Consider the following 20576-nt stretch of genomic DNA (forward strand, 5'->3'; position numbering starts at 1 on the left):
CTCTCTTCTCTTCATGTCGAGTTTAAAAGTGCCGTGTGGTTGCCGGCACTCAAGAAAAGGACCACACCAAGTCTCTTCTATCAACAGCTTTTATCTACATATCTATCTACTACATTGGGTAAATTGTTATTTTTTGCTAGTCCCCATTACTACATATTCTTCTTGCATTAGCCAACCTCGGTACAATACGGATTAACACCACACACTGTTAGTCACTCATTAGTGACCGCAGTATTTTTTGCATTGTTCGGTATAAATATACATATACGGCACAAATTACACAGAATGCGTTAGCCTCGAAGTAAGTTTGAGACTTGTGTTACGAGATACTAACTCAACGATACTATATTTTATAATAAATAATTGTATAAATAAACATCCAAGACCCAGGACAATCTTTTCTCATCATGCCCTGGCCGAGATTCGAACCCGGGACCTCCGGTGTCACAGACAAGCCTACTACCGCTGCGCCACAGAGGCCGTCAAATATTTGCAACTACAGTCTTCAACCTTCAGTCATGTCAACTCATATCGTAAATGTGAAAGTAAGTTTATTAAATTTGTTTGTTATCTCTCACGGGTTATCTAATAAAACCAATCTTCTTGAAAGTTTGCGTATATTATTTTTAATGATCGTAAAACTCCGACCATGGAGCTCTTATCATACTTTTTTTTTTTTTTTTTTTTTTTTCATTTATTTTGGCACAAACAGTCATAAGTACAAAATAAAATATCTTATAGAACAGTATACAGTATTATAGACCAAACAGTGCCGATTAAGTAAATATTATATGAATTATAATAACTTAAAACTACGCGTGTTAACGAACTTTGTGTTATTTAAATTAAAAGTATGTAACGGGATGCATGCATACAATTAGCATTACACAAAAATCGTAAAGAGTATAAAAATAAAAAATAAAACCGAAAACAATATTAAGAAATCTGTTTCAAGATAAATTTTGTACACACTTTGTTTTTAGTGGACAACAGAGAACAGGAAAATATGTCTATGTCTGAGAAAAATTTGTTATAATTTACAATGCAGCGATGAAAAAAGTTATTTCGAGTATAATTCCCGCGAAACTGAGGTGGTACTAAAATGTTAAGTTTGCGAGAGGAGCGAAGCGGAAGTCGAGCTTTGGTTAGGAAGTTAATTTTTGATAGTAGTGTAGGGGAGTCAATAAGGCTATTAATTATTTTATGCAAAAGTGCTATGTCGAATTGGGTCCTGCGGTTCTGAAGCGAGAGGATTTTATAGTAACCAAGAGAGTCGTCATATGAAAGGTTTGTTATGTTGTTCCGATAATTGAGCATTTTTAGAAATTTCTTTTGCACTTTTTCGATTACGTTAATATCATATTGATAAAAAGGGTTCCAAACATTACAACCAAAGTCCAAAATAGATCTGACGAAACTAAAGTATAAAATTTTTAAAGTATTACTATTTTTGAAAGGCTTGATAACCCTGTTAATAAGCCCTAAATTTTTAAATGCTTTTCGCGTAATATAATCGTAGTGACGTTTAAAAGATAGTTCGCTGTCCATCATGATACCCAGATCTCGAATTGAATCAACTCTTGTGACCAAGTTATTATTAATAAGGTAATTAAACTTAATGCACTTTTTCTTACGAGTATATGTGATGATTTGACATTTTTCACTATTAAGGAAAAGTTGATTTTCATCGCAATATTTTACAAGAGAATCTAGATCCTGTTGGATTTTGTGACAATCATCAGTGTCAGTCACTACTCTGAAGAGTTTAGTGTCATCGGCATATAAGAGTTGATTAGTATTAGTCAGAGCTTCCTGTATATCATTGATGTAAACAGTAAAGAGAACTGGGCCCAGATGGGAACCTTGAGGGACGCCAGATGGAATGGGTAAGAAGCTGGAACAAAAACCTTTAACACAAACGGCTTGACTTCTGTTTCTTATATAGGAATCCACCCATCTAAGAAGGTTTCCGTGTACACCGACCTTCCAAAGTTTGGTTATGAGTAAGTTATGACTAATTTTATCAAAGGCTTTGGAGAAATCGGTGTACACGACATCCACTTGAGTATCCCTGTCCAACGCACTCAATAAATAGTCCACAAAAGCAATCATGTTTGTATCGACACTTCTTTGCTTGATAAACCCGTGTTGGTTCTCAGATATGACATGCTTTAGGGCGGTGGATAATTGCTTGGTGACGATTTTTTCAAAGATTTGCCCAAATTTTGAGAGTTTAGAGATAGGTCTGTGCTCCGTGATTAGCGAACGACGATTATTTTTGGGGATGGGGGTGACAAGCGCATGTTTCCATTTACTTCTTTCTCCTTCTTTTCCTGTTACATTTTCATCTCTCTAGAAAGAGCCCGGAGCCTTTAACAATGATCCTGGATTGGGTTTTTACATAAAGCGCTTGCCGTCTAACCTTTGTAAAGAAACCAATATTGAATCATGATAAATGCTGCAGTAGATGAACGTATTCAGAAAAGAGATATAATAATAATAAATAATAATAATAAATAGCCTTTATTCGCTGACTTTGTACATTTTTATTTCATTACACAGAATAAGCTGATTTGGAATGAAGTGTGTGTTCTTCATGCATCAGCAACCAGTTGTTGGTCAGGTTATCCATTGACATAGGCCTCCCCCATCGCCTTCCACTCATCTCTATTTCTAGCTGATCGTCTGACCATCTCTTGATTTGGCGTCCTTTTTGCCTTTTGCCGTTCCTAGGGTACCATTCCATTAAATCCTTGGTCCATTTTTCTTTATTTGTTCTCAAGATATGACCGGTCCAGTTCCATTTCAGTTTTCTTATTTTTTGTATAACATCTTTTAATTTAGTTCTTTTTCTTATTTTCGTGTTTTCCCATCTATCCCGCAATCTTATGATGTTCAACATGCTTCTCTCCATGTTGCGTTGACAAACTGCTAGTTTCTGATTGTTTTTCATAGTTGTGGGCCATGTTTGACACCCGTAAGTGAGGCATGGGAGAATGCACGTATTATAAAGCTTGCTTTTTGTTGAGAGTTGGATGGTTTTATTTTTGAAAATTTCTTTTAACGACCAGTAACGTTTCCAAGCTGTACTTATTCTTCTGCTGATTTCCTTTGTATATTGATCATTGATAGATATTAATTGACCTAAGTATATGTATTCATCTACATATTCGATGGTATCTTTCCCTAGTGTTATGGTATCTCTTACCGCATTTGTCATCAATTTTGTTTTCGCAGAATTCATATAAAGACCCGCGCTTCTACTCTCTTGATCTAGTTGCTGTATCATATTTTGCAATATATCTGGTTTTTCTGCAAATAGCACGATGTCATCTACAAATCTCAAATGATTTAAATTAACGCCATTAATGTTTATTCCAAAATTTTCCCAGTCTAATTTCCTGAATATTTCTTCTAATACAGCCGTGAATAATTTTGGGGAGAGTGGATCGCCTTGCTTTACTCCTCTTCGAATACTGAATTCTTCTCCTTGTTTTTCTAGTTGGACCTGTGCTGTACTGTTTTTGTAAATTTCCTTAATAATTTCTATGTATGTCATGTGTACTCCTTGATTCTGCAGTGCTTCCCAAATATAATTGTGATTTATGGAGTCGAAGGCCTTCCTGTAATCGATGAATGCTATGTAGTAATGTTTGCCGTACTCATTAAGTTTTTCCATAACTTGTTTTACCACATGTATATGATCTATGGTTGAATAATCAGAGCGAAATCCTGCCTGTTCTTTTGGTTGATTTTCTTCTAGTTGTTTCGTAATTCGGCCAAGAATTACTTTAGAAAAGGCCTTATATAAATTAGACATTAAACATATAGGTCTGTAGTTGTTAATATCGTTTTTATCACCTTTTTTATGGAGTAAAATTATTGTCGATTTAGCCCATTGAGTTGGTATTTGCTTAGTTTCTAATATTTCATTGAATAAATTCGTTGTGTGTTTGGATGTAACTGGGAGGGATTCTTTTAATAGTTCACTAGAGATCTTGCATCTTGCTTGTATGCAAAGTATTTTTTCTTCAGAGCTCTGGTATTCTTTCTTTCTGATTTCTGTAAAGTCTATCTGGCTATACAAGTCTTTATAAAATTCAGTCGCTATTTTTGCTATAGGTGATCTTTTTATGGTAGATTTATTTTTGTTTTTGGTTTTCATGTTGGGTATCCATTGCGTGTATTCTCTTAATTGTTTCAGACCTTTCTTAAAGAAAAGAGATAGAGTGGTCCAATTAAGTACTGGGAACCAAACGACACTTCCAGTCTTTCTTATTCCTCGTTTATAAATATGAAGATACATTAATCCAAGCAGACGCGCATTCTTTGCGGGCCAGAGTTGAAATGGCGTGAAAATATGACTTGTTATTTATGTCTCACGTCAAGAGATGAAATTCCCCCCTTTGTTTTGTAAATGTCGGGGCGGTTTCTCGTGACATGTCGTGGGTGTGATATCTTTGACAAATTGGGACGTAACCATTTTTCTAGATTATTGTTTTGTTTCGAAGCCAACGTCTCGTCTTACTCTGTGGCTTAGTGGTGATGTGAACCAGGAATGGTTAGCTCAATTACTATACACTAAATTACTTTACATACTTACCACGTCTTGAACCCTTACGGAGTAGACAGACATATAAGTCTCGAAAAAAATGGATGACTTATGATGTAATTGAGTTTCAGATAATGGCAGATTGCTAGTCCATCTGCTGAAAGAAGAATCCTTGAATTACTGTGAATCGAGACAATTGGACAGTATTTAGGAAGGAATTTAGCCGGTAGTATGACAAAGAAAGCTATTTTCTAAAAAGCTTTGGATTTGTATTTATTTATCCATCTGACAAGATAGCGTGCAAAAATAATTCATATAAAAAGAACATCATGTCCTATAAGGGAATTATTCTCATTAATGATAACAACAACGTCCACACATATCATTAATAACACCCTGCAAATTACCTCTCACAATACTATGATAACTAATAGTTTGTTTTTAAATTAATGAAATCCACTGGTCATGGAACATACAACAAAATTACAGAAAGCCGCAACAGTTTTTAATTAATTAAGAGATGATGGCATTACATCCGTGGGGACATAAAAACAAAATTAACTGCTGAATGCTATTAGCCTAATTATATTAACTAGTACAATAGTTTCAGTTTGTAATTTCCGCTGAAAAGACAACAACGTGTTTAATTAAACATGGAGTAAGTGAGAATTTTAATAATCAATATCATAACAATGTAGTTCGCGGCACCAATAAAAAAAGAACACGACCACTCCATCTCTTTCTTACGGATGTCGTAAAGTACGACTAAGTGACAGGCTTACAAACTTGGGATTCTTCTTTTAGTCGATGGGCTAGCAACCTGTCACTATTTGAATCACAATAATATCAGTAAGCCAAGTTATAAGTTGTTTTGGGCATCATTGAAGCCTTCAAAGATGAATAATTTTCCGAGTTTTTTTCACATATTCCATTATTTCTTTGCCCTTATAGTTGCAGCGTGATGTTATACAGCCTAAAGCCTTCCTCGATAAATTCAATGCAAAAATAATTTTTCAATTCGAACCAGTAGTTCCTGAGATTAGCGCGTTCAAACAAACAAACAAACAAACTCTTCAGCTTCATAATATTAGTATAGATTAATGACATAACAGTAATCGTCGTAATATTCTCTGGGAGTCGTTAAAATGACTACTAAATGGGGCCGACGACGAGTATACTGGAAAATAAAAGTACCGAATCTATACACATAATATTTATAAATAATACAGGTATTAAACGCGCACGTAACCTACCTTTATTTTATATTGGACGTTTCTAATTATGTTACAACGTCCGAGATAAAATAAAGGTACGTTACGTGCGCGTTTAATACCAATTATTATTTATAATTAAATATATTTTCTATATTAAAAAAAAATATATAACGTAAAGTACAATTCAAAATAGATAAATGATGCACTGATGTTTATAATTTAATTTGAAATTGAAAATGAACAGCGCCAACCAAAGGATGTATTGTATTTTGATGAAATAAATACTTCACTACATCATAGTTTTAAAGCAACGTTAAAAATCAATTATAACGTTATTTTATATTTAGCACTCCAGTGACAGACAATGAACGTGGAAACCAACCAATTTCACTTCGAAAACGAAGAAGGGCACGGCGCAAAGCTATAATGAAGGTTTTGTTTTTGGACTACACTCAAAACACTACACTGCATGGTTTGAAATATACTACAGAAAAGGATATTCACGTTACAGAGAGGTAAGTTGAAAAAAGTTGTGAGCTTAGCATTTTACATCTGCAAAAAAAAATCTCATATTTCAAAAAGAAATAACGAGTATTAAGACTTTGTTCTTATTCTTATTTAACATACATACACACATGTAGAAAGCTACTACGCTAAAAATTTTTTTTTTCTTTTAGATATTTTTTCAGGATTCTGAGCCGTGCCGTGTGGTTGCCGGCACCTATACAAAAAAGAATAGGACCACTCCATCTCTATCCCATGGATTTCGTAAAAGGCGACTAAGGGATAGGCTTACAAACTTGGGATTCTTTTTCAGGCGATGGGCTAGCAACCTGTCACTATTTAAATCTCAATTCTATCATTAAGCCAAATAGCTGAACGTGGCCATTCAGTCTTTTCAAGACTGTTGGATCTGTCTACCCCGCAAGGGATATAGACGTGACCATATGTATGTATTCTGAGCCAAATGACAAAAACGGGTATCTAATTTAAAATCACTGTTTTGTATGTTTCAGAGTATTTTGGATGCTTACTTTCTCATTGAGTCTAGGGATGTGCTTGTGGTTGATTCACAACGTTTGGCACAAATGGGAGACCAGCCCCGTAATAGTCAGTTTCAGTGAAAAAATAGTCCCGGTTGAAATGGTAAGTAAGAATCAATATAATCACGTCTATATCCCTTGCGGGTTAGACAGAGCCAACAGTCTTGAAAAGACTGATAGGTCACGTTTAGCTTTTTGGCCTTAAGATAGAATTGAGACTCAAATAGTGATAGGTTGCTAGCCCATCGTCTAAAAGAAGAATCCCAAGTTCATAAGCCTATCCCTTAGTCGCCTTTTACGACATTCATGGGAAAGAGATGGAGTGGTCCTATTCTTTTTTCTATTAGTGCCGGGAACCACACGGCACAGTAAAATTTAAGTTATATCAAACATGTTTGTATTTGCAATAAGCGACAAATTATCTTTTCACTCTCTCACTCACACTCTTCAGTGCTAAGTGAAATGCCCTTCAAAGTGAACTATCCCCGAAAAGGTGTTAGTACTTGGCCCAAACCAATCAACCAACGGGTAAGAGAAGATGAAACATCTGAAGAAACTCTTTATTAAAATCAACAGGTACCATTCCCATCATTGACAGTATGCCCTCAAATAAAATCAAGAGTGACAGTCTACAATTACACGAAATATTTCAAATTATATTTTACGGGGAACGACCTACCTGACACTTATAACTCGTATTCAAATAGCAGGTAAGTGCATCAATTGCTTTTACTGAATTCAATCACTGTAATAGACAATTCTTGTACTAAAATAATTTAAAATGTTTGTATTTAAAACAATAAACGGACAAATTAAACTTTTAGATTCAATTACTGTAATTGTAGAAATTTATGAACCTTATTTCTTTCTTCTAATTTATCTTTAATTATATTAAAATATTTATTAGAAATATCTTATCTTATTAAGGATTCCCATTATATATGTGAAGTTGGTCAACTTCTACAACAAAAAACTATTTTTAGTTGTGCTATGGAAAACAGAAAATCAAAAAAACGATGAATACTCATAATAAATTAAATTAGTCTCGCTTAAGTATTTTTTTTGAAAAATAGATGTGCCTTATAACTAAAATATACAATTAGTCATTTTAAATATCAACTATCGTCGTCGCTCTCTCAAGGGAGTTTCCTTATTTATTAAGAAACAAAAGAAAATACTTTAATTTTCATTCTCTTCTGCTTTTGTTTTCCGTGCTCCATAGCTTTGTCACGGATGTCGCAAAAGGCAACTAAGGGTAAATCTAATAAACTTGTGAAACTTCTTGTTGATGATGTCCTAGCAACCTGTCACTATTCCAATCTCAATTCCAACATTAAACCACACGGCTATACATGGCCATTCAGTCTTACTGTTTGCTATGTCTTACCCGTAAGATATAAAAACGTGATTATATGTTTTCAGTGCAAACATCACGTCAGATATACGAAGTCCTCATGACATGCAGCGGTTTCAGGATGTCAGTCTCATCTGTCCTTTACCATTTTACATTCCAACGTATGATTTTGATGCTCTCCCCGGACCAGACGTAACTAATGCTTCTACAATCGATGAAATTATTAGAGTAAGTTCCTGTTATTAGAGAATTTTATGCCATGAAAACATTGATCATATGCCTAGAGGAACGTACCTTAATCAAATTTTACTTACTTAATTTTACTTACGGAAAATCCATAATTGGAAATTCTAACAGGGACTAGAAATTCTTCGGGTGAAAATCTCAATAAATATAATAAACCCGAAAGTGGGTTTATTTGGTCTTTAATTTTTGTCTCTTCACGCGTTTTCTTAGTCTGAAGGAGAACATTGAGTGCTTTTACTTCCGGTAAATCGGTAAAAACTATAGCTCCCATAGTATTGAGAAAAGCCTTTTGACAGACGTTCAATCTGCGCGGATATAATACACGCTTAATATTGGTTAACACGCGGTTATATTGGTATTAATAATACGCGGTTAATATTGGTTGACGAATCTATCGTAATATTGGTCCTCTACGATAGATCCTGGATTGGGTGAGGCAGGTTTTTACGTGAAACCTAACCCGTATTGGAGCAATCAGTAGCCTGAATGTGCAGGTTTCTTTACGATATCTTCCCTCACCGTAAGAGCATCGTTAATATTCAAACAAATGTAAGTAAATAGCTTGGAAAATAATCATTATTAAATGGCCTGGGTGGGATTCTAACCTGTGTCTTTGTGCGCAGCACTGTAACCGGAAATCTTCCCAATTTGACCACCGTTGCTCTAGCTGTGTCACTAATTCAAGACTACATATTACAATTTCATAATATATAATATATATATATAATATATAGCTATAATATATAATATTATAGCATGTTTTATACAAAAATAGTTAAGATATGTAATTTTATCACAATCGTTTCGAATAATTTTTACTTTATTTGACATATAATGTATAATTACTACATTTTTTTTTGTATTGCAGGTATCACCAACACTGGATTATTTTCAAGACTGCTACTTTATGGGAACCAAGAAAGATTGTTCAGAGTTATTTTCAAGAGTGCTAACAGACGAAGGCGTCTGTTTCAATTTCAATGGTTTAGCCGCTGATGAGATATTTCGTATGGAGAAGTTAGTACTATTTCCTGGTATATTTTCTATGTTATTTTTACAAATTACTAAAAGGAAAGATACCTCTTACTTAAATCTATTTTTGTATCAAAATTTCATCAAAATCAGTTGATTTGTTTAGGAGTGAAATCGTAACAGATAGACAGACAGAGTTACTACCGAGTTTATAATGTAAGTAGGAAAAGGGAAGTTAGAACATGAATTTGGACCAAAAAGTAAGAGTTCATAAAATTTTGTTAAATCGAATGATCTTTATTAAACTAAACTTCCTTCATATATTTATTCCAGTATTCAAAAAGATTACAAATACAGCGACGTTGAAAAAAGAAGTTCTGGGTGGGACCCCAATACGGGATATGACAACAGTGAGAATGTTGACTATTTAAAACAATATCCTTACAGAGGTCAGGTAATAGCAGATTTTAAACTTTCGCGTTGCATAATACTTATTACTTACTGCAATATTTATTAATAAATAAAATAAATACATATATATAGTTAAGTAGTATAGTCTTAACCTTTAAGTACCGACGTGCTATTTTAGTTACTTAAGTACCGACGTGAGGTCTGCTAGACCACCAGAGCTTTAATAAAGAAATCTTTTATGTTTATTAATATTATATGTAAATAAATATTTCTAGGAATTCTATATGTATTTAGTTATTGAATAAAAGAAAAAAAATAGTAGTACAACCATTTATTATTAATAATTTAACTACTAAATTACAGTCTCAAATTCCTTGGACGAAAAACGTTACTTTTATCTTACTAATAATAATTAATCAAAAAACTATAAAAACATTTTAATTGTCTTTTTTTCTTAAAGATAAATAATCACATAAGCAGAATAATATATAATATTATATTTTAAAGATAATTTTCTTGTGAATCACAAGGCATCAAATGGTGGGATCTATCAAAGTTTACAAATACTCTTTGCAAACAGGTTTGCTGCATTCTAGGCACACTTGTTTCTTACAAGAGTCACATTTGTAAGGTTTTGACAGAGTTTTCTGGTGTGACTACCCTCTTCTTCATTTTCTGTTACATTGTCTGGTGTTGCTGACCCAAGAACCCTTTTTATGGACAAACGTAACTCTCTTGGTAGATGTTTATTTAGACAGCGGCGCTGCATTTTTGGAACGACTAGAGATCATGCGAGTAGTTTCAAGAAGACAGATCTGACTTCTATTTTTTTATACGAGTTGAAATTGTACAAAATACCTGAATTTATGGCGCTTAGGTCTAACATTCGAAAAAATATTGCCATTGACCAACGTCGTATTCGCCGACTAGTATTATAAATGGAACATTTTTTATCAACCCCACCCTTTGTGGAATTATAGTAAGATATAATTTCCGGTTTATTGTTTTCTTCATTTAATTGTTCGTTGTGATGCATAGATGAAAGGGTTTTCGGGTCAATTTCATCACAGTCGGATTCTGAACTCTCATTTAGCCATTCCGTTACAATTTCTTCATAGGCTTTATTTTGAGGCCTTGTTTGGTAAGTTTTCTTCATGGTAGGAGCACTTTTGTTTTCGCTAGTGGTTGCTCATTTTATGCCCGAAGTACCTGGCTTATTCATTTTTATAAGCAACTGTATAGAAAAGAAAAAAACTATATTATCTGACAAAAGTCATATTCAAAAAAAAGTTACACAAGTACAGACGAGTGGTCTGACAGACCACTCGCGATCTTATAAAGCCATTAACCCACCGGAACCGCTAGCGTCGACATAGCCACTCTCCATGAAAGCTGCCGGGCGACTGACCGAGGGGTAGAGAGAAGCGCGGGGAGATATGTATTCGCTAACCTATGTAACTAGACTTCCTGACCTACGAAAGTGTCTGTCAGACCACACGTCGGTACTTAAAGGTTAAAAAGACTGATAAGCCACGTTCAGCTGTTTGGCTTAATGAAAGAATTGAGTTTCAAATAGTGACAGGTTGTCAAACTGTCGCCTCAAAGAAGAATTTCAAGTTTATAAGTTAGTCCCTTAGTCGCCATTTACGACATCCTTGGGAAAGAGATGGAGTGGTCCTATTCTTTTTTCCATTGGTGCCGATAACCACACGGCACTAATTAATTAAATTAATAAATAATGCAGGTTTTAACAACTTATAACTCTTTCTCGGACGTTACGAATCATGTTACAATAATATGAGTGGTCACTGAGCCGAGCCGAATTTGTCAAAGTCATTAACGTTGATGAAGTATTACCTTCCTTAGTAATACTTCATCAACGTTAATTAAAATAAAGTATTACCTTAATAATACAAGTATTAAACACGCATGTAACGTACCTTTATTTACTCTCGGACGTTCCTCTCAGCGACCACTCGCATCATTGTAACGTTGACAAATAAAACCAATAATAATTATTAACATCTTTTATTATGTCGATCTGCTCAGTGGTCACGGATCATTGTAACATGATTCTTAACGTCCGAGGTAAAATAAAGTTAAAAAACATGCGCGTTTAATACCTGTATTATTATAAATATTATGTGTATAGATTTGGTACTTTTATTTTCTAGTATACTCGGGATCGGCCTTATTTAGAAGTCATTTTGACGACTCCCAAAGAAGATTACGACGATTACTGTAATGTCATTAATAAAGGATATAAAGTAAGTACTTTGGCTTTTAAGTTATGAAATGTTTATGGCAGTTTTATTTTCCCTTTTCTTTTTCGTTTCTTTTTCTGACATAGCCATAGCAGAGCTGAAATTCATTCAATAATACTACTCTGTCAAGAAAGTAGCAGGAAAAAATCAATAATACACAAACTGTTTGTTATTCATCCAAATTTATTTTATCACCTTCAAAATATGCTCCTTTAGAAACGATACACTTACGCCAACGAATAATCCAATCATCAAAACATTTTTTAAACGCTGTTTCCGGAATTGAGGTCAGTTCTCGCCGCGAATTCTCTTTTATGTCTTCTACCGATTGAAAACGGGTGCCACGAAGTGGTAATTTGAGTTTAGGAAAAAGAAAAAAGTCGGCTGGAGCCATATCTGGTGAATATGGTGGTTACGGTATTTGTTGAGCGTTTGGTTAAAAATTCGTTCACAATGATGGCCTTGTGCGAAGGTGCATTATCATGGTGCAAAATCCAAGAATTTTCTTTCCACAAATCTGGCCTTTTTCGTCGGATTTGCTCTCTTAAACGCCGCATAACACTCAAATAATATTCCTTATTTACCGTTTGACCTTCCGGCAAGAATTCCGAGTGCACAACACCGCGATAGTCAAAGAAAACAGTCAACATGACTTTGACTTTTGAACGACTTTGGCGTGGTTTTTTCGGTTTCGGTTCAGTTGGAAGGCGCCACTCCGAAGCTTGTTGACTAGTTTGCATGTCAAACTCGTAAACCCACGTCTCGTCACCAGTAACAATGCGTTTCATGAATGTTGGGTCGGAATTGACTCGTTCTAGCATGTCCTCAGCGACTCATTGAGATTGAGTTTTTGAAAAAAATTCAGGTCTTTTGGGACTAGCCGAGCGGCAACATGTTTCATACCCAAATTATTAGTTAAAATGGTACGGATCGACTCGTGAGATACAGAAAGTTCGGTGGCTATCTCTCTCAAAGTTGAATGAGGATTTTCAGTCACTATTTCCTTCACTTTTGCGATGTTAACTTCAGTTGCAGACGTTGATGGCCTACCAGAGCGAGGCAAATCTTCCATCACATCTCGACCGCTTTTGAACGCTTTGTACCACTCATAAGCACGAGTTTTTGATAAAGTCGATTCACCGTAAGCCTTCTGTAACATTTTCAGTGACTCCGAACACGATATTCCATTGGCAATGCAAAATTTAAGACAAACTCTTTGTTCGATGTTTTTATCCATTATGAAATTAGCAATACACACTAGATATGATATAACTAAAAATAGCACTGTATTTAATGTAAACAACAGATGCAACTCAAACTCCGCGCCAAAATGGAAAACAGTTGTGCCAATCTAACAACAACAAAAAAAAACAAAAATTTGAATTTGGAACCATAAATAAATAATCCATTCCCGATACTTTTCTGACTGAATGTATATGTCAAGTTTATATACTACTAAATCTGTTTTTCTGTCTGACCTCCGCAACAGGGGGACTTAAGATATTGGATAATTTTAAAAGCTACATTAAGTGAATGTGTTTTTTCCTAAATCACTTTGTAAGTCATTCAGGTGAAATGAGATGAATGGTCCTATTCAAAAGTGCAGGACAACAAACGGCGCTGAAGTATCTTTTATAAGAAGAGATAATTTGGTATAACCTACATACCTTATGCAGTCTAGGAGTGCACGAGGTAGAAGGTTTTCTCACGTCTACATCAAAGATAGAGCCAACAGTCTCGAAAACACTGAAAGGCCACGTTCAGGTGTATGTCTTAAAATGAAATTGAGTTTCAAATACTAACAAGTTGCTAGCCCATCGCCTACAAAGAATCCAAAATTGATAACCCTTTACGATTCTACGTGCATGGGAAAGATATGGAGTGGTCCTACGAGTATTCCAATTCCGGGAATCACACGGCATACTCTAGTTGTGCAAACATTATCCAAGAATTGTGCATTTCCATCAGGTTTATGCGCAGCACCCAGCCAGCCACCCTCAATCTTCAGTGTACTCCTACGCGATCCTACCTGCACAATTATCTGCTTTGGCCTTGAAAGTCAATATGATGAATACTTCGGAAAAACTTTTCAATTATGATTCTGAAATGTGAGCCATCTTTATTATTAAGCTTTTTGGGATTGGGTTTGATCAAGTTGAACCCTGGCTAAGTTAAAACTTTGCAAAACATGATATCCGAGCTGGTAGACTGAAAACTGAGGAAGTCTAAAACCGGATAAAGTTGAGAGAGAAAAAAAGTAGGGTCCCACTGAGAACACGCAAAGATGAGAGAGAGATCGGGTTAAGCTTAGAAATAGAACTAGAGTTTAAAAAGTATAACCATAATATGAACATTGACATCCAAATCATAATACTTATCAAATTAACGATACGAAATACTTACGATATAGACAGAATACAGTTTGACCTAATAGTCTGGAAAGCAGGTTGTAAATTATCTTTCTTCTAAAATTTAAAAGCTATCTCTTGTAAGCATATCACCCTTGCTATATTGTCAGAATCATCATAATTTCAATACTAATTCCCTATTTAGAACTCGAGAAAGAAAAAATATTCTTTAACATTTCTTTTCAGAAGACAATGTTTCTTCTCCAATGAGAAATACTTGAAATACTTCAAACTGTACACCTCGAGCAACTGTTTGCTGGAGTGTATGTCTAACTACACATATAAAATGTGCCAATGTGTGTCATTTCATATGCCTTGTAAGTAATTTGATTGTTATAGTACTGTAATAAGTTCATTGTAAGACCATTATTTTTTAAATAATTTTATGCCTACTAAAATTTTGTTCCGTGTGCCGTGTGGTTCCCGACACCAGTACAAAAAAGAATAGGACCATCTCTATCCCATGGATGTCGTAAAAGGCGACTAAGGGATAGGTTTACAAACTTGAGATTTTTTTTAGGCAATGGGCAAGCAACCTGTCACTATTTGAATCGCAATTCTATCATTAAACCAAATAGCTGACCGTGGCCTATTAGTCTTTTCAAGACTGTTGGCTCTGTCTACCCCACAAGGGATTTAGACGTGACTATATGTATTTTGTTAACATTTTGACTAAAGCCTGGGGTTCGGTTAAGCAAGAATAGAACACGAGTTCTTTTGGTAGCATTCGTCGCACAGGACGCTAGGGCAAATAATGTAGGTAATATTTTCAATTTCTAAAAGTTACAGAGAAACTAACAAACTGGACAGACCACTATCAAAAATACCTTACTTTATTGGAATTTTGTGAATAATAGCCCATCGTGTAACAGTAAAAGTGAAATTGGAGCATAATATCGACATAATGAAATCGGAGCATGGTTGTAATTCTAAAATATTTGACGTTTTAATTATAATGTTTTCAGATACAGACAGCAGATCTATATGCACATTGCAAAAAGCTGATTGTCTCACAGAAGCTAGAGGTATTATACTTATTTATGATCAATGTCAATATTGTAATGAGAAATCATTCAGTATATTATTGTCTGTCATGAAAATACTTGAAAATTATTTTTTGGTTTTGGTCTCTGGTACGGTGAAATTAACGTGTAATGTTATGGAATACAATTACTTTTTTTTTGAACCATAAGTAATTACAGACTAAACTTATGTAGCGGAAGCCATGATTCGGCTCGACCGCCACCAAAGGGAAGACCTACCGCCAGGCTTGATGTGATGCCTGGGGAACTGCGGCTCCGATGTTGAGTCGGAGATTGTATTTATGATCCAATCCGTGAAAACTTTGTAATCGCGATTTAGATTCTTCGCTGCTATTAGCTGAGCGCGTCGATTTCTTCGCTATGATTGACAGTTGTTGTGTGACATTTAGTAATGTCGCCACACTTATATTTTACGAAAATAACAGTAAAAAGGAATCTTATGGCTAATTTGAGTATGGTATATTGGATATATGAAATTGAGTGACAGGATAAGGAACAGCGTGATAAGGGAATGTTGTGATGTGAAAGAAGATGTAGTTACAGGAATAGAAAAGGGTATGTTAAGATGGTTCGGTCATGTGGAGAGGATGAATGAAAGCAGGTTGACTAAGCAGATATACAAGGAGAGTGTGGAGGGAAAGGTCGGAGTGGGAAGACCTAGACGAACGTATCTTGATCAAATTAAGGACGTCCTGGTAAAGGGTCAGGTCAAAAGTACCCGAAACCGCCGAGCTTGTATGAAGAGAGTTATGAATGTGGACGAAGCGAAAGAAGTATGCAGAGATCGTGGCAAGTGGAAAGAGGTAGTCTCTGCCTACCCCTCCGGGAAAGAGGCGTGATTTTATGTATGTATGTATGTATGTATGTATATTGGATATACACTTAATAAGTTTACGAATGCCAACTTATTAACTTAAAGCGCAATTATGATAAATACTGATTATTATAGATTTTTTCAGGATCCAATAGAAAATTGATTGAATACATAGAGGAGTGTGAATGTCTTCCCAACTGCAATAGCGTGACATATGAAGCGGAAATTTTGAAAACCGAATTCCATTTGGAGAAGAGTATGACAAATCTTTTCAAAATGTCCACTGGAATGGACGATGTTGCAGACTATTTCAACGGGTAAAATTAAATACACTTAGCTGCGAACTTAGATCTTGTGAATACTTTTCTTGACAAAATTATGTTTCAAAAACGTGTGAACCGATTTTCAATCTCCTACAAACTTAGAAATTCTATTCGCCGATCAAAAACTGTTTTTTCGCTACAAATTGTTTGGAAACCGTTAAATGTGGCTTCGCATCTTAAGGTTTTCTAAAGCTTAATAATGAAATTTATTCCATAGCTCTAACCAAAGATTGGGTAGGTAAGATACCCAGAAAACTGTTTCATTCTTCTGTAGTTCCAGAAATAATATGGTATTTCTATTGTCCTTATTATATTTTTGATTTTAGCTACGAATATTCAAAGCTTGAAGTGTATTACCGTGACAATGGGTTTGTCACCATCACTCGTTCCGAGTTATTCGGGATCACGGACTTCTTGGCCAACATCGGGGGTCTGCTGGGGCTCTTCCTAGGGTTCTCTTTCTTGAGCATCATCGAAATTGTCTACTTCTTCATCATCAGGTTTGTAGGAAATTAATTAATCTATTATGATTTTAACTTTGTTGGAAAAATTCAGGTGCAAATCGCAATAAGTAAGTACGAATAGATAAAAATACTAATAATAAACATTTCATCGGGTATTAAGTCCTAACCACTATTAAGGTAATTTCTATCTTTTGCAGTTTTATCACACAGGATCAGCATAGCTTACAATTATAAGACCTAAGGGCTGCTATTGATGGGAAGAACATCACTTAAAATTTAACCAGGACTTAAAATACCTATTGTTAAATGCATTTAGGTAAATTATTATAATAGCTGTGATATGTACAATAGTCTCCGGCCCTCCGGAAGAGAGCAATAAGGGTTAGGTTGCGGAGGTCAGATGGGAGTCGCTTCATAAAAAAAATTTTTTCACCCATTCCGGAATCCATGGTCAAAGGCTGGGCTCCTCTCCAGGGTCTTGAGGATGCATCCGGGACTAAAGCCAAGAGGAAGAAGACTTATTATAATTAAACTCATTAAGAAATATCAGTTTCATATTATAATGTTTATTACAGATTGGGATTTACGTTCCGTAAAGACATCAGAAATGAAAAGGATTCAGCTGAAACAAAAGTAAATTTTCAACAAACAAACATTGAAGAAGCATATAATATACCACCCAAAATAAAGCATATTTAAAGAATATCTTTTAAAATCAATCATTCTTTGAAATTGTTATAAAGAAATTTAAATACTTACTACATAATTAATTTATATTTCAATATTTTTATAACTCTGTTAAACTTTACTACTTATTAAAAATTTACTGCATATTATAATTGTTTTTCGCTCTCCCATCATTATACAGAGAAGAATCCAGGGTCCGTCTATAAACACCATCATTGAGTCACATCTTATTAGATTTTCATACTTAGTCAGATTTTTACTTGAAGCATCTCTCATCTGACCTCTACAACCAATACAACATACATACATATGATCACGTCTATATCCCTTGCGGGGTAGACAGAGCCAACAGTCTTGAAAAGACTGAATGGCCACGTTCAGCTATTTGGCTTAATGATAGAACCGAGATTCAAATAGTGACAGGTTGCTAGCCCATCGCCTAAAAGAGGAATCCTAAGTTTATAAGCCTATCCCTTAGTCGCCTTTTACGACATCCATGGGAAAGAGATGGAGTGGTCCTATTCTTTTTTGTAATAGTGCCGGGAACCACACGGGAATACAAGGGAAATTTAATTAATCAAATCATCTTTATTGTGGTACACATGTATTTATATATACATATATTACATATACATACAATACATATATACATGTATTTATATATATAATTATAAATAATACAGGTATTAAACGCGCGCGCAACGTACCTTTATTTTAACCCGGAAATTCATCGCTTTTTTGTAGATACCGTTAATATCGTAACTTTTTGTAACTGGCGCTAAATTCACGCGAGCGAATCTGGGGATAAGGACTAGTACCACATAAAGTATAGTATAAACTTAATTTTAAGTGTTTTATTCGACGTCGACCAATGTTGTGACACCAATAAAGATTTGACAGTTTATTAAGTGATGTTTGAAATGTCCCTAAATAATGTATAAATATTTTGAATTTTATTTAATTTGAATATAAGAGCTAGATTACAGCGCTCAGATAGGCATAGTGTTGGAGCGAATATTTTGCGTCAACCGCCTTCCTGCGTTACTTAGCGTTGGTTAACGTTACGATACAGCTTCGCGTGACGGCTCCATTGTGTCCAAGTGATAAGATTTTCTTATTTTTTATTTATTTTAGATACATAAAATCACGTCTTTTTTCCTTACGAGAGGTAGAGCCAATAGTCTCGAAAATACTGAAAGGTTTAGCATAATAATAGAATTGAGATTTAAATTTTCTATTGGTGTCGTATGGTTCCCGGCACCAGTAGAACCAACAATCTTGAAAAAATTGATAGGCCACGTTCAGCTGTTTGGCTTAATGATAGTATTAAGATTCAAATAGTGTCAGGTTGCTAGCCCATCGCCCAAAAGAAGAATCCCAAGTTAATAAGCCTATCCTTTAGTCGCCTTCGACATCACGCATAATGCTCCAATGTAAACTACATTGCAGTTCCGCAACTTCTTCTACACATGCGCTTTGGAAGCGGTAGTCGTTATGCGCTTTGGAAGCGGTAGTAGTTATAATTAGATTTAAGTGATGTGACGTCAATAAGTGATACATCCAATTTTGAAAATAAATCTATTCTATTCTATTCTTTTCATCCATGAGAACGAGATGGAGTGGTCCTATTCTTTTTCTGTTGGTGCCAGGAACCACACGGCATTTATTATATTAGAAGATAAGTACCTACCCAACCCATATAATTCCCGCTGTATCTGGTAATGTTGTACCACAACTCAGTCCATCAGTGTTAACTACGTAGTTGCAATTTACGTGGCTGTATGTATGTCTCTATCCACGTAACTGGCCAACTTACATTGTGTTTTTATAGTTTAACTTTATTTAGTAACTAGCTTTCGCCCGCAGATTCGCACATGTAGTCGTTTATCGTAAATCTTATGGGAGCAGTAATTTCACTATTTATAAATAGTATTTACAAGTATTAGGCGACTCAGTCAAGTCGCCCAGTGACCAAGGATCCCATGTTTATTAGCTTATCCCTTAGTCGCCTTTTACGACATCAATACGACGGAAGAAGAGAGTGGCAGGTACTATTCCAAAGTTCTGGGAACCACACGGTACTAAATCTGAGCTCCATAATCACGTTTTCCCCTAAAATTTTAAGGCTCAAATTCTCACTTGTGTATCTTTGAAATACTCTGTAAATCCTACAGCAAACTCAACAATAACTAATAATAATGATACCTTATCTAAACCCTATTCAAGTCCAGGATTGCGTTAAGGCTTTACAGCGTCGAACAACTTAATAATAACTCCTTATTCGATCTAATACTCGCCTTTCTAGCCTTATCTTATCGATAAGGAGAAATTGTGCCAACACTATCCATGACATTTTATCGCGCGTCAAAACGTCATAATTCCCGATCGAAACGTGCAAAATCAGTTAGTATTTCTTAGATGATTAAGTCGATTTTCAAATGAAGAATAATTAACTAGATAAGTAAACGCGACAAGGTTGTTTTTGATCAAAGTATAGTGATTGCATAGGACTCTGTCTCAATGACTACAGTTCTGGGCATTTGGTATTCTCATACGGGTCTTATCTACACGGCATACGAGATCAGATATCAGATAGGCTACCATCTAGATAAAATTGGTATCGTTAGAATTGAATAAATAGATTGAACCGGTGTGATATCCTGAAAAGGATTTTTAAATTGTGCTAATGTTTTTTTGTTTCTATAATTGAAAGACTTATAGCGGCTTACGTTCAGGCTGTACATATACATATAGCTGTCCCGGCAAACGTTGTTTTGCCAT

The 20576-nt window shown here is 35.0% G+C and overlaps 1 protein-coding gene across 1 annotated transcript; it reads left to right on the forward strand.

Moving 5' to 3' along the window:
• Positions 1-5205: 5205 nt before the first annotated feature.
• LOC106130256 (pickpocket protein 28) lies at positions 5206-16642 on the forward strand. The gene is made up of 12 exons (XM_060945901.1): positions 5206-5210; positions 6114-6281; positions 6783-6912; positions 7386-7519; positions 8232-8391; positions 9278-9426; positions 9715-9835; positions 11967-12059; positions 14025-14164; positions 14651-14781; positions 15430-15489; positions 16467-16642. Exons 1-12 carry the CDS (start codon positions 5206-5208, stop codon positions 16640-16642), a joined length of 1467 nt encoding a protein of 488 aa, XP_060801884.1.
• Positions 16643-20576: the final 3934 nt, after the last annotated feature.

Source organism: Amyelois transitella, chromosome 9 (genome assembly GCF_032362555.1).
Source record: "Amyelois transitella isolate CPQ chromosome 9, ilAmyTran1.1, whole genome shotgun sequence".
NCBI classification, from domain to species: Eukaryota; Metazoa; Arthropoda; class Insecta; order Lepidoptera; family Pyralidae; genus Amyelois; species Amyelois transitella.